Below are 15,728 nucleotides of genomic sequence, written 5' to 3'. Positions count from 1 at the left end.
GTTTCTCACAGTTCCTCAAGGTTTCTCATAATTTCTCACAGCTTCTCACAGTTCCTCACAGTTCCTCACAGTTTCTCACAGTTTCTCACAGTTCCTCAAAGTTTCTCACAGTTTCTCACAATTTCTCACAGTTCCTCAAAGTTCCTCACAGTTTCTCACAGTTTCTCACAATTTCTCACAGTTTCTCACAATTTCTCACAGTTCCTCACAATTTCTCACAGTTTCTCACAGTTCCTCAAAGTTTCTCACAGTTTCTCACAATTTCTCACAGTTCCTCACAATTTCTCACAGTTTCTCACAGTTCCTCAAAGTTCCTCACAGTTTCTCACAGTTTCTCACAATTTCTCACAGTTTCTCACAATTTCTCACAGTTCCTCACAATTTCTCACAGTTTCTCACAGTTTCTCATAATTTCTCACAGTTTCTCACAATTTCTCACAGTTCCTCACAATTTCTCACAGTTCCTCAAAGTTCCTCACAGTTTCTCATAATTTCTCACAGTTCCTCACAGTTTCTCATAATTTCTCACAGTTCCTCACAGTTTCTCATAATTTCTCACAGTTTCTCATAATTTTTCACAGTTCCTCACAGTTTCTCAATTTCCATCTACTGAACTCTCACTATTCAACTATGACCAGATAAACCCACAAAACACCAGTTCACATTTTCAGGCACTGCTTGACCAAACCAGTCAGCCTGTATGACCGGTGAGCGGAAATACAAGGTAGGTGTTTCTAATAAAGTGGCCAGTGAGCGGAAGCACAAGGTAGGTGTTTCTGATAAAGTGGCCAGTGAGTGGAAGCACAAGGTAGGTGTTTCTAATAAAGTGGCCAGTGAGTGGAAGCACAAGGTAGGTGTTTCTAATAAAGTGGCCAGTGAGTGGAAGCACAAGGTAGGTGTTTAACCAGCAGTGTTGGGTGTGTTTTCACCTGGGTGACCTGGATCTTTTTAACCACCTTGACCATTAAAGACCAGTTTGGACCATCTATACCAGCTACCAGTAGAAACTGGTCCTGAGCTGGATTTCTCAGTTGTTGTATAAATCCTTCTAAAAGGCCACTATTTCTATTATTCACTATTATTGGGACACCTGCTTGTTCATTGTTTCTTCTGAAATCAAGGCTATTAAAAAGAGCTGATCCTGCTTCTGTTGGAGTAACTGTCTCTACTGTCCAGAGAAGAAGACTTTCTACTAGATTTTGGAGGAGCATTGCTGTGAGGATTTGATTGCATTCATCTTAAAGAGTGATAATGGGGAATCAATAGGTTTATGTTTATCCTATTCCAGTGGCAGTACTTCTCTACAGGGACTAGACAAGCTGTGTGTGCATTTGCACGTCTAAAGTAGCTGAATGCATTCATTAAAAGGGGTGTCCACAAACTTTTGACCATTTAGCGTATATCATTCAGCCTTTCTAGATTTGTCTAGAGCATCTCTACTGCAGAGTTAACATTGCTACTACACTGCAACCACCGGCCTCACCCAGCATCATTACCGCGCCGGCCCCGCCCATCTTCGCTACCACAGCGTTAGTCACAAGCCATGCTGATGAGGTCCTGGACCCTTCACACCTAAACACTAGTGAATATGGGGTCTACAGCTTAAGGCTCTGAGGGCACGGCTTGAGTCCTTTACCAGGCAGGGTCACAGGAAATGCTACCGGACACAGAGTAGAGGTCAGTTTATACCTCAGGACCTGTTTCACAGTAAAAGCAGAGATTTTGGCCCCAAAGTGCCCACAGCTGAGTCCAGAGTAATAGTGGTGACCTGCAGGGGCTTTCCCTGTTCCTCATGTTTTAGTAGTATTGGACACCTGCCCTTTTTTTTAAGGGTTTTGAGGGCTCTCGTTACAGACAGACACTGTAGACTGTTTGTGGTTACTAGGTGAAGCTGGTCAGCAGGGTGTGGTGTGTAGTCATAGTGTCAGGCTGTGTTTATGGAGAACGCGGTGTCCACAGATCTGGGCAGCAGGAGATGGAGGCCGAGAGAAAAGTGAGCTCAGCTAATGAGCTTAAAGAACACATCCGCTTTCTGACCGACGAGAACGTAAGACCATCTATCTCATCTGTCTTTACTGTGTCTGCTCTGAACACAGCCATTGCATTTAAAGTAAACTATATGGACAAAAGTATTGGGACACCTGTTCATTCACTGTTTCTTCTGAAATCAAGGCTATTAAAAAGAGTTGATCCTGCTTTTGTTGGAGTAACTGTCTCTACTGCCCAGAGAAGAAAGGCTTTCTACTAGATTTTGGGGGAGTATTGCTGTGAGGATTTGATTGTATTCAGCAGCAAGAGCATTAGTGAGATCAGGATGTTGGATGATGATCACCACCCCACCTCACCTCTGCATCCCAACTCATCCAAAAGTACTGGATGGAGCTCCTCCTCCACCATCACTCCAGAGAACACAGTTCCTCCACTGCTCCACAGCTCCTCAATGCTGGGGGGCTTTATACCCCTCTAGCCCACGCCTGGCATTATTAGGCAGCATGGAGCCAATAGGGTCATGATGTTGATCTGCTCCAGAGAGTCCTATTCTATTGGCAGTACTTCTTCTTTACAGGGACTAGACAAGCTGTGTGTGTGCATTTGCACATCTGTGTCAGCAATGGGTGCAGCTTAAAGTAGCTGAATGTATTTATTAGAAAGCTTTTGGACATATAGTGTAGTCAGGAATGCACAAAACTCCTCTAGTGTGGGATGTTAATTAAGGTCAGTCATGCATTTAAACAGATATACAGTCGCTTCCTTCACAGCTGTAGAAGCCTTCAGAATGATCATTTTTACGTTAATTTTATTTCCTTTTTTGTTTATTATTTTAGAGAAATAATGGAATGACTCCTAACTAACTGGTGTGGTGTGCAGGTGCAGCTCCGCAGCAAACTGGGCTCCTTCCAGAGTAAAGTGGCTCAGCAGGCCTCCTCCACCCGGGACCTGTCCAGTAAACTCGTGCAGAGTGAGGAGGACAAGCTGAAGGTGGGCTTATTAACATACAGTACATTCAGTTTACAGCACAGCATTACTGACCTGTGATCAGTTCAGTCTACATCTCAAGTCCGGTCTGTGTGGACAGCGCCACATCTGCACTTCTGTCTGGGTTCAAAACCACTGAAATATAATGTTGTGTTATTAATATTATTATGCACAATACACAAATACTTAAGTAAACATTCAAATATTCCAGTTAGAAAACACTAAGTAGGTCAAAGTAAAAGCTGAGTGTAATGGTTTTACTTTAATGTAAGTATAAAAAATAAAACTACACCTAAATGTACTTAAAGTAAAACAGTATTTATGTAAAGAGCCTCTAATTTCTTGATTTGAAACATTTTGAAATGCTGTTTGAGTTACAGATGAACGTAACACTGAACCCTCACACTGAGGATAAGTAGTTATTTATGGAAGAACAGCAAAGTCATTTTTAAACCAGTAAAATAAACACTAACCCCCTCTGAAATCAACCACCCCTCCACTCCTGTTTAACTGTGCTGCTTTCCAGTTCTTTACTGGTTTTAAGGGGCTGGTGGTAAAGATCCAGTTTAAACTGGTTCACCTCGATCAGTGTCGTCCATTCAGAAACCCGTTTCTCAGAGCACTGAAGACCCAGCATTCCCACCTCACAGGCCGTGTGAGAGTCAGGTAGAGGTGATCTGTACTTCTCTACAGGGACTAGACAAGCTGTGTGTGTGCATTTGCACATCTGTGTCAGCAATATGTGCAGCTTAATGTAGCTGAATGCATTCATTAGAAGGGGTGTCCACAAACTTTTGGACAGGACATATAGTGTATAAGTTGTTACTGCCAACATTTAAATGAAGCTGGTGTTTCAATTTCAAATAATGTGTGTGTATGTGTGTGTTTGTATGTTTGTGTGTGTATGTGTGTGTGTGTGTGTGTGTGTGTGTGTGGTGGGGGTGGGGGTGGGGGGTGGAGGGTAGATCTCCAAAGATCTTGTGGAGGCCCAGATTGAAGCCAACAAACTGAGAGAGAACCATGAAGAAGAGATATTCGAGCTAAAGAATAAGGTAACACACACACACACACACACACTCACATATACACACACACACTCACATATACACACACACACATATATACACATATTCTAAATACTAAACAGCCTGTTGTACAGTGATAAGCCAAAACATTAAGACCCGTCACTGCAGACTGGTCAGAGTGCCCATGCCGACTCCTGTTCACCTGTCACCTGGACCCCAGAACTGGACCTTGGAGGAATGGAAGAAGGTGGTCGTCTCCTTATCACCTGGACGACCATGTGCGTGTGCCCTGTTTACCTGTTGGAGGCGCTAGAACAACAAGTCTGATCTGTGACTGCTCCACTTCACAGCCTTGACTGTCTTGGTGAAGACACCACAGATATCACCCTCAGAGGTCTGCTGAGGGAGCTGGTCCTAATGTTTTGGCTTATGTTTGGGTCATGTTTCCAAACCCAGTGACCCGTCCCTGCGCTCAGGTGCTGTCCCAGGATGGGGTGATCTCGTCTGCGGAGGCGGAGTGCGAGCGGTTGAAGCTGGAGGCCGAGTCCCTGAGGGCGGAGTTAGGGGTCACTACGGGTCAGAGCCGGGAGCTGGAGGAGGAGTACCAGTCCCTGAAGAGAAACTTCCTGAGTGTGAGCGAGGCTCTGGAGCAGGAGATCTCCCACTCAGAGGAGCTGAGCGAAGAGCTGCTGACACTCGCGCACACACACGACACACTGCTGCGCGAGAGACAGCGCGCTCACAAACACACGCTGGAGGTGGAGAGGGTCCGGGCCCTACTCAGCAGGGTGTCCCACAGCAGAGTCAGGGTGAGTGTGTAGGACTCTCTCTCTCTCACACACACACAGTGCCTTCACTCACTGGCCACTTTATTAGAAACACCCACCTTGTACTTCCACTCACTGGCCACTTTATTAGAAACACCCACCTTATGCTTCCACTCACTGTCCACTTTATTAGAAACCCCTACCTTATGCTTCCACTCACTGGCCACTTTATTAGAAACCCCTACCTTGTGCTTCCACTCACTGGCCACTTTATTAGAAACACCTACCTTGTGCTTCTTCCACTCACTGGCCACTTTATTAGAAACACCCACCTTGTGCTTCCACTCTCTGGCCACTTTATTAGAAACACCTACCTTGTGCTTCCACTCACTGGCCACTTTATTAGAAACACCTACCTTGTGCTTCCACTCACTGGCCACTTTATTAGAAACCCCTACCTTGTGCTTCCACTCACTGGCCACTTTATTAGAAACCCCTACCTTGTGCTTCCACTCACTGGCCACTTTATTAGAAACCCCTACCTTGTGCTTCCACTCACTGGACACTTTATTAGAAACACCTACCTTGTGCTTCCACTCACTGGACACTTTATTAGAAACACCTACCTTGTGCTTCCACTCATTGGCCACTTTATTAGGAACACTACCGTGTGCTTCCACTCACTGGCCACTTTATTAGGAACACTACCGTGTGCTCTGTCCTGTGTGTAACCTGTGTGTTCTCTGTTTCTGTGTTTCAGCCGGAGGATCAGAGCCGAAGTGCTGCTGTGGACAAACACATGAACGCTCAGACTGTGAGAAAAGTTTTGTAGCACTGGTAGCTTATTAGGATGCATCTGTTCTAGAAGTGTACTGATACATTCATAATATCTAAAGATTTACATCTCACCCTGGTCCCTGTGGTGAGGTACAGTAAGGTCCATAAAATGTGGATGAGTCTTTCACAGAATACTGGAGTTAAAGCATCCCTCTGTATCAGCTCCACCTTAAACCAGCAGCTTCAGGATCATGCTGATGCTCCACTGACTGGAGGAACAGGGGGGAGAACGGAGAACTCCATCATTCCCACTCCAGAGCGCTGCTGCTGCTACTGCACTATATGGAGGTTTGGTGGTGGAGCTGCAGGAGGAGAACCTCTCTCCAGAACTGCTGTGTAACACTGCAGAACCCATAGAGTCATATTAGTGTAAAATCCTGTAGCATTACTCTACCACCTCAGCCCACATGCTGCTCCACCTTCAGATCAAGCCTCTGGAGCTCTCAGACTGTCCAGAAATGCATGTGTACAGCTGACCACAAGGAGTACAGGAGCAAAACTACCAATTCTCACATAAAGCTGCTTTAATTACATAATACTTCATGTGAGATTAAGGTGGGCTGTAAAGATGAGGCCCATTTGGGAAGCCCAATTGGGTCCCAGTAACAATACATGTAGAAAGATCAGCAACATCAGAAGACCCCAGAACACAACAGTGGTGGGGGTGGGATGACAGAAGAGGTCTTACCCTGGTGAAGAAAATCCCTGTGTAACACAGTGTGGGTATGTGTGTGTTCTTGTCTTATAGAGGGTTCAGAATGAGCTGAGGGAGGAGCTAGAGAAGATGAGGAGGAGTTATGAAGAACAGCAGCGACGACTGGAGGAGAAAATGTAAGACTCACACTGCAGTTCACAAATGTTGCTTATCTAAACTTTACTGCAGTAATTCTTTATTTTTCAGACTTTTTACTTCTACTTCTCACATTTTCCCCCAATGATCTGAACTTTCTACTCCTTACATTTTAAAATCAGCCTCGTTCCTCCTATTTCATTTCCCTTTGTTTTCATTCCGGCTCGTCATCAATAAAAACCCTCTCCAGATCAATCTCTCCATCCTGAAAGTGTGAGTCTGATCCTGATTGGATGAGAAGTATAAACAGACTCCATTCTGACTCCCTATTGGTTTATAAGAGATCCATCACACCTGCACACGTCCCGTCACTCTCCAGCGAGCTCACAGCAGACGTCTGTAGTCTAGTATGAAGACTGTGTCCGTGGCAGAGACTCAAGAGAGCTGCAGTGAAACATCCCGACTGAGCCCCACATTTACATTCCAGTAAAGCTTATTGATCACACGTCTCTGAAGTCTGACTTTCTGCAGCTTTACAGAACTTCTAGACAACGACTCCTCATATTTTCCTCCATGAAGCTCATGTTGATGCTCAGTAGAGCACAGAGACGCTCCTTTAATAGAGCTGATATTACTGAAATGCTTCATTTTCAATGGGCAGATCTGCAGCTGAAACAGGAGCCTAGTGCAGCCCAACATTTTTAACATCAACATTTTAATAGATCATCCTCCTCATTATGACTTTTAGAGAAATGGGTTTTGGGGAGGGGGGGGGGTAGTGCACTATAGACCCCTGTGGCATGGCCTAAGCTTTCGGTCTTTGTTTTCCTTCCATTACTTTTACTTTTCTACTTGAAGTGGTTCTGAAACCAGTACTTTCACACTTTTACTGGAGTAAAAAGCTTCAGTTGATACTTCAGCTTCTATAGAAGTCTTTTAAAACCCAGTATCTCCACTCACTTCTACCTGAGGAATGAATGAATGTCAATACTTTTCACACCTTTGCTCACACTGATAGTGCTGCATATTTTTGTGTGTTTTATAGACCAGTGTGTGAGTGTCTACAGCCTCTGTTTCTAACTTCAGGTGAAGTTACACCTGTACGTCCTCTAAAACAGACAGCTCTGAACTGCCTCCCGGAGCTTCTGTAGAAACTCCCTCACTAAACTGCCCAGCTAACATGCCCATGTGGGGCCTGTATGGTAGCCCATCTGTGTGTGTGTGTATGGTAGAATTCAGGTATGGATGTCTGCAGTGTATAATGTCTGACTGCGATCATTACTCTGATTGTGAGTCTGATTGGGATTCTCTCAGTGCTGCTATGGGAAAGGATCAGCAGGAGAATAAGCGAGCAATCCGCAACACACAGCAGGAGCTAGCGCAGCAGTCCGCCGTGAGTACACAGCTTTTCTAATTAACCCTGATGTGCTGCCTTTTCAGTTTGCAGCTGGAGGATAATGTAGCTGATGTAGCTTTTTGAGTGTACGAAGTGTGGCATGTTTAGTCTAGATCTAGTGTTCATACTAAATGGGGGATGGTTAGCTCTTTGGTGGTTAAAGTGGAGCAGAGGTGTGCATCATGGGTTTACTAAAGGATAGAGAGCAAGTGTCACTGATAGCACTGGTACCCCGGATGCCTTAGGGAGAACTAGAGCGATCACGATCCCTGTTCACAGCACTCTGCTCATAGGAGACTCTATTGTTCCATACGTGCGGATGGCTAGTCCTATAGGGGCTCCAGCAGTACCCGTTAGCTGTTTACCGGAAGCCAAGCGGCTAGCAGACAGGAGATATTCGAGGGTAGTTACATTTACATTCACAGCGTTTAGCAGACGCTCTTCTCCAGAGTCAGCTGGCTTGTGTCGGCTAGAATCCAAAAGATCTGTAGATCCAGGAATACAGAAGTCGGTATGGAGACCACACTACTCCACATACCACTACCTGCCAGTGAGCTACCACACCATGCAGGAGACCAGGGTTCGATTCCCGGGCTGGGTGGCTATGCTGTGCTGCACCAATAAGAGAGTCCTTGGGGAAGACTCCTAACACTGCATTGGCCCTCCTCTGTAATACGAGTAACCTTGTAAGTCGCTCTGGATAAGAGCGTCAGCCAAATGCTGTAGATGTAAACGTACTCCCAGTCTGGGTTTGAGGACAGTGAGCGTTGGACTCTGCTGTTCGGACACCCAGGGGAAGTTCGTTCCACCACTTCGGTGCAGGACAGTAAAAAGTCAGCACCAAGTAGGCTTATGTTGCTAATGTAGCTAATTAGTGATGGAAATGTGTATCACACTGAATGATATAGAAACTTCAGGCCTTTCCAAATTTACATAAATGCAAATACAGGTAAAAAAAAAAGCCAGACTTCAGACCCCAAAACTATTACTTTAAATGTTTAGACTTTATGATCCCATCAGACGAACTTCTCTTTCTCTGCTCTGCTTTTCTCAAGCTCTCTGTAACTCCAGTATTCCACCAGGGGGCGCCACTGTATTATTTACACTTGTGAAGACAAGCTGATCCACAAGCTTGTAGTAAAAGATGTTGAGAAAGTCTATGAATTATAACACACACACACACACATACATATATACTGTAGAAGCATGCAGATGTTTGTGTGTGTGTGTGTGTGTGTGTGTGTGTGTGCGTGTGTTTAGGCTCTCATCACCTCTCAGTTCCAGCTGAAGGAGGTGGAGGCTGAGAACTCTAAACTGCAGAATCACCTGAAGGAGCTCAACCAGGAGTACAGAGCACGACTCACACACTACATACATGACATCACGGTATTTATACACACATATATATATATCATTAACATGAGTTATTTTATTACATCATATGTCCAAAAGTTTGTGGACACCTTCTCTGGTTAGTAAATTCAGCTGCTTTATGGAGAACCTATTGCTGACACAGGTGTTCAGAGCAATCTCCACAGATGAGTACTGATGCTCTGCAGCAGCCATAAGCACATGACCCCCAGGTTATCATCATGCCAGGCATGGGCTGGAGGGGTATAAAGCCCCCCAGCATTGAGCTGTGTAGGTGATGGAGTTGAATGATAGATTTCTAATGACCCAACAACTCTACCTGACCGCACTGAGCTCTCGAGAATCCTCCTCACAGCAAATCCATCAAATCCATCAAATCTTCCTCACAGCAATGTTCCAACGTCTACAGTAAGGCCTTCTTAGGAGAGTAGGGGGGGGGGGGTGTACTCAGTGTGATGAATCAAAGGCATGAGCAGAACAGCTGTGTGTGTGTGTGTGTGTGTGTGGGCAGGAGTATGCGCGTGGTGTGTGTGAGGGTGATGTCAGTGCGCGTCTGAAGGAGTTTGTGGACTCCATGCTGAGGGAGGTGAGGGGGTCCTATCGCTCCAGAGAGGAGCAGCTCACCAGCACTGTGAGAAACTACCGCTCGCGCCTGAGCAGACTCCACAACACACACCAGCTACTGCTCATCGCCTACAGGTACACACTCCTACACACACACACACACACACACACACAATCTTCGACTACACCTCATAACAGGGTGGTAAACAGGGTTGTAAAACCACATCTGAGTAAAGTCACACACACTTTCTGTTTATGCAATAAATGCATTCTACACCACCTTTAAATAAGCACCGCACCTGTTTCCCAGAATGCAGCGGGAGCAGATCCTGGCCCATGCTGATGGTGGTCTGGAGGCAGGACCACCTGAGGCCACCTTTAGCCCTGGAGAGTCAGAGGTCAGAGGAGAGACAGAGAAAGAGCTACAGAGGCTGAGAGAGGACAAACAGAGACTGGAGAAGCAGCTCACGGCTGCACAGGAACAGGTGTGTGTGTGTGTGTGTGTGTGTGTGTGTGTGTGTGTGTGTGTGTGTGTAAAGGTTTATTGATTGTTGATCTCATGTTGTTTAGGTGGCAGTGCTGTCACAGCCCTCTCAGAGGTGAGTGTGAGGCCGTCTCAGCAGGTGTTTACACTCTAACGGTAAAACAATCATCATTATATATATAATAATGATATATAATTATAATTACACATAATTACTTTAATAATAGCAAATTCAGTTAATTAACTGACCTTTAGTACCGCTCAGGTGTACTTCATGTAGTAACATACTAAAATATATATATATATATATATACTTCAAAGCGCACTGTTTCAACATTTTTTAAATAAATTGACCCACTTTTGAGTTTAGAAAAGGACGAGTCTCAGTAGACGACTAACTTATTAGTTTTTATACTGCGTGTTTCCTGTACAGTTTACTGCTTATGTATTAAATAAGTACTTTTTTAATTATTATTGTTATTAAATTAGAATATTTTTAATAATCATTTCTTTTATATTTTATAATTAATTAATTATGTAATTATGTAACTAGTTCATTTATATTGTATGATCATTCAGCAGTAATCCTAATCTAAAGATCAGTTTTCCTAATCCTGATCAGAAGATCAGTTTTTTTCTAGTCTCATCAGAAGATCAGATTTCCTAATCCCGATCTATAGATCAGTTTTCTAATCCCGGTCTAAAGATCAGTTTTCTAATCCCGGTCTAAAGATCAGTTTTCTAATCCCGGTCTAAAGATCAGTTTTCCTAATCCCAATCTAAAGATCAGTTTTCCTAATCCCGATCTAAAGATCAGTTTTCCTAATCCCGATCTAAAGATCAGTTTTCCTAATCCTGATCTAAAGATCAGTTTTCCTAATCACAATCTATAGATCAGTTTTCCTAATCCCGATCTAAAGATCAGTTTTCCTAAAGATCAGATTTCCTCATTTTAATCTATAGATCAGTTTTCCTAATCCCGATCTAAAGATCAGTTTTCCTAATCCCGATCTAAAGATCAGTTTTCCTTATCACAATCTATAGATCAGTTTTCCTAATCCCGATCTAAAGATCAGTTTTCCTAAAGATCAGATTTCCTCATTTTAATCTATAGATCAGTTTTCCTAATCCCGATCTAAAGATCAGTTTTCCTAATACCGATCTATAGATCAGTTTTCCTAATCCTGATCTAAAGATCAGTTTTCCTAATCCTGATCTATAGATCAGTTTTCCTAATCACGATCTATAGGTCAGTTTTCCTAATACCAATCTATAGATCAGTTTTCCTAATCCCAATCAAAAGATCAGTTTTCCTAATCCTGATCTAAAGATCAGATTACCTCATTTTAATCTAAAAATCAGTTTTCCTAATCCCAATCAAAAGATCAGTTTTCCTAATCCTGATCTAAAGATCAGATTACCTCATTTTAATCTAAAGATCAGTTTTCCTAATCATGATCTATAGATCAGTTTTCCTAATCACGATCTATAGGTCAGTTTTCCTAATACCGATCTATAGATCAGTTTTCCTAATCCCAATCAAAAGATCAGTTTTCCTAATCCTGATCTAAAGATCAGATTACCTCATTTTAATCTAAAGATCAGTTTTCCTAATCCCGATCTAAAGATCAGTTTTCCTAACCCCGATCTAAAGATCAGTTTTCCTAATCCCGATCTATAGATCAGTTTTCCTCATTTCAGTCTAAAGATCAGTTTTCCTAATCCCGATCTATAGATCAGATTTCCTAATCCCGATCTAAAGATAAATTTTCCTAATCCCGATCTAAAGATCAGTTTTCCTAATCCCGATCTAAAGATCAGTTTTCCTAATCCCGATCAGAAGATCAGATTTCCTCATTTCAGTCTAAAGATCAGATTTCCTCATTTCATGTAACTAACAATAATGGAAGGCTTTAGCCAGCAGTTAGTTAGCATCAGTGCTAACAAGCCTCAATCTGTAGGAAGTGAAAACCGGTAATATCTGCAGCTCCAAATACAGAGTGTTTCCCCTGGGCTTAACCCATCCTCCTCAAACACCCACCTCCTGCTTACTGCACATTCAGAACCAAGTGATATTTTGTCATTAAATAATAATATGTCCATCAAATAAATAATAATTACACATAACTACAAATAACAAACACCAATATCTCCATCAATAGAGCAGTTTAATTACTGTCATACACAGGACTCTATAAACCTGGGTGGTAACAGTGTTTACAGCTAATAGCGCACAATAGACCCTAATAAACCCCTCCTTTATGTTTTTATTTCTATTTAAATGAATTATTTAATCTTAAATCTAGCGGAGTATTAAACCAGACGTCTGCAGATTCATTCACACACTTCAGGTCTAGAAATGATATCAATAATATCATTTTATATCATTTAGCTCTTTTTAATGTTCTTTAAACCCGCAGACTGAGTGAGGAGGCCTGGGCGGACATCAGGAACCAGCTCAGGGACATGGCCAACGCGGCACAGGTAACCATGGCAACACACATGTCCTACACCACAACTTATATTTATATAAAGATAACTTATAGACAATAGATGACCTACGTGTGTGTGTGTGTGTGTGTGTGTCTCCCATAGGAGGCACAGGAGAGGGAGCGGCTGCAGCTGGTCAGCAGGGCAGTGCTGGCGGAGCAGCAGGTGTGTGAACTACAGGAGTATGTGGACAATCACCTGGGCAGGTAAACACACACACACACACACACACACACACACACACACTCACACAAAGAAGTGTCAGGCATTACTAAACACCAGCAAGGTGGAGCTACCAGACAGGGGTTTCTGATAAAGTGGCCAGGAAGTGTGCACGTTGTGTTAGAGACCTCTGATACCGGTCATACCAGCGTCTCACACACACACACACACACACACACACACACACACACACACACACACACACTGCCATACCGGAGTCTCTGGTGGGCTGACTGATCCACCATCCCAGTATGTGTCCCTTTCCAGTGATTAATGGGGTGGACTGGATGCAGCATGAGATGGGCTGCAGTCTGTGGACAAAATGGACAAAAGTATTGGGACACCTGCTTATTCATAGTATCTTCTGAAATCAAGGATATTAAAAAGAGCTGATCCTGCTTTTGTTGGAGTCTCTACTGTCCAGAGAAGACATTAGGCTTCCACTAGAGTTTGGAGGAACATTGCTGTGAGGATTTGATTGCACTTAGTGAGAAGAGCGTTAGTAAGGTCAGGATGTTGGATGATGATCACCACCCCACCTCATCATCCCCAACTCCCCAACTCATCCCAAAAGTACTGGATGGAGCTCCTCCACCATCATTCCAGAGAACACAGCTCCTCCACTGCTCCACAGCTCCTCAATGCTGGGGGGCTTCATACCCCTCTAGCCCACTCCTGGCATTATTAGGCAGCATGGAGCCAATAGGGTCATGATGTTGATCTGCTCCAGAGAGTCCTGTTCTATTGGCAGTTCTTCTCTACAGGTAGTGTGTATTTACATTTGCACATGTGTGTCAGCAATGGGTGCAGCTTAAAGTATCTGAATGCATTTATTAGAAGAGGTGTCCACAAAGTTTTGGACAAATTGTGTGGATTACATGTCTTTTGAGACTTGATGTTTAAAACTGAGTGTGTGTGTGTGTGTGTGTGTGTGTGTGTGTGCAGGTATAAGCTAGAGGTCACTCGATTGCGGAGGATGTTGGGACTGGAGGCGGGGCGTTCTCAGAGTGCAGAGCTCCCTAAGACCCGCCCACTACGCCAATCACTCAGAAACACCAGCAAAGAGATATAAACTAACAAACAACCGACTGCATATCTCATCTATTCTGGATTAGCCAATTAAAACAGAGCTGCTCAATCAAGTTAATCTGGAGTTCCAATCAGTTTATAGCCAATCACAGGCCTTCATTTTAGTCCCATCCAATCACACGCATGATCCCTTTCCCATTCACTGAAACACTGAGATGACATCACTGAGTTCAGCAAAACACTCTGTCTGACCGTGTAATGTCTGTCTGTGTGCAGTGTGTGTGTGTGTGAGTGTGTGTGTGTGTGTGTGTGTGTGTGTGTGTGAGTGTGAGAAAGAGAGAGAGTAATAGATATTGAGTAGCCTTGAGAAACGATGTGTGGAATGTTGTAAAGCTCATGTTTCACAACAACAGTAAATTACACAGACCACCAATCTAACACACACACACACACACACCTGTCCAAATGTTTGTGGACACCCCTTCTCGTGAAGAAAGTTTGTGAGAGCAGGCTGTAGGCCCAATGATGAGATTTTAGGACTGTTGGAGACGTTGATGTTCTTTACTAGTCTTGAGGTTCTGCTGTTGGGCTGAACTTGCTGGGATGGTCTGATCTGGTCATGTTGGTCAGCTGTTCCTCTTGTGGAACAGCGGCTGATCTCTAACTGTTCTGAGATCTGTTTAAACCCCTTCCCAGACTCCTCTGCACCTCCACCCTTCTTCCTGAAGGCCTCAGAGAGCTCTCTGGATCTGACCATGATGGTGATCTTCTTCACCCCTCACTTCAACCATCAATCCAGATCAGACCAGACTAAACGTCTGAGGTTTAAATCAGACTCCAGACTCCTCCAGAATAATCCTCTCCAACCACGTTCTGATCATCTGCAGCTGATCTTCTGTTAATTCTGTTTTATGAATGATGATTAAAGACATTTCTTCAGGTGTGGGAGTCTAGTCAGATCAGCTCCATCTCTCATCTGTTCATCAGATAAAGATCAGACCTATGATAAACAGCCCACCCCAGGTTCACACTGCAGGACTTTCAGAGTGGTCAGATGGTTGTTCTCTTGTCTTGAGGAATCTTTTAGTGGGTGTGGTTTGCATCAGCAACACGGGGTCACATATTACAAGATCTGCCCCCAGGAGGAAAACACATTCTGTCCACAAAACACATGCATTACATCACATCACATTACACCACATCATGACATCACATTACACCACATCACATTATGCCCCACTATGACATCACATTATATCACATTTCATTACATCACTTTACATCACCTCACAATATATCACATCACATTGCACATCATGACATCACATTTTATCACATTGCATTACACCACATCACATTATGCCCCACTATGACATCACATTATATCACATATTATTACACCACATCACATTATGCCCCACTATGACATCACATTATATCACATATTATTACACTGCATCACATTATGCCCCACTATGACATCACATTATATCACATATTATTACACTGCATCACATTATGCCCCACTATGACATCACATTATATCACATATTATTACACCACATCACATTATATCACATTACATCACATTATGCCCCACTATGACATCACATTATATCACATATTATTACACCACATCACATTATATCACATCACATTATGCCCCACTATGACATCACATTATATCACATATTATTACCCCACATCCCATTATATCACATCATGACATCACATTACATCACATTAGAGAGGAAAGGAAAACACTCAAAGGTTTTTA

At 43.4% G+C, this 15,728-nt stretch overlaps 1 protein-coding gene across 1 annotated transcript; it reads left to right on the top strand.

The window, feature by feature from the left end:
- Positions 1-1,975: 1,975 nt before the first annotated feature.
- ccdc78 (coiled-coil domain containing 78) lies at positions 1,976-14,241 on the top strand. Its single transcript, XM_072679242.1, has 14 exons — positions 1,976-2,047; positions 2,869-2,979; positions 3,942-4,028; positions 4,478-4,810; positions 5,529-5,582; positions 6,354-6,436; positions 7,710-7,788; positions 9,052-9,177; positions 9,674-9,861; positions 10,037-10,211; positions 10,297-10,325; positions 12,631-12,694; positions 12,806-12,906; positions 13,868-14,241. The coding sequence occupies exons 1-14, from the start codon at positions 1,976-1,978 to the stop codon at positions 13,992-13,994; spliced, it is 1,629 nt and encodes a 542-aa protein (XP_072535343.1). The 3' UTR covers positions 13,995-14,241.
- Positions 14,242-15,728: the final 1,487 nt, after the last annotated feature.

Source organism: Salminus brasiliensis, chromosome 5, assembly GCF_030463535.1.
Source record: "Salminus brasiliensis chromosome 5, fSalBra1.hap2, whole genome shotgun sequence".
Taxonomy (NCBI): Eukaryota; Metazoa; Chordata; class Actinopteri; order Characiformes; family Bryconidae; genus Salminus; species Salminus brasiliensis.
Note: the sequence above shows the minus strand (reverse complement) of the source record. Positions and strands in the feature narration are given on the sequence as shown.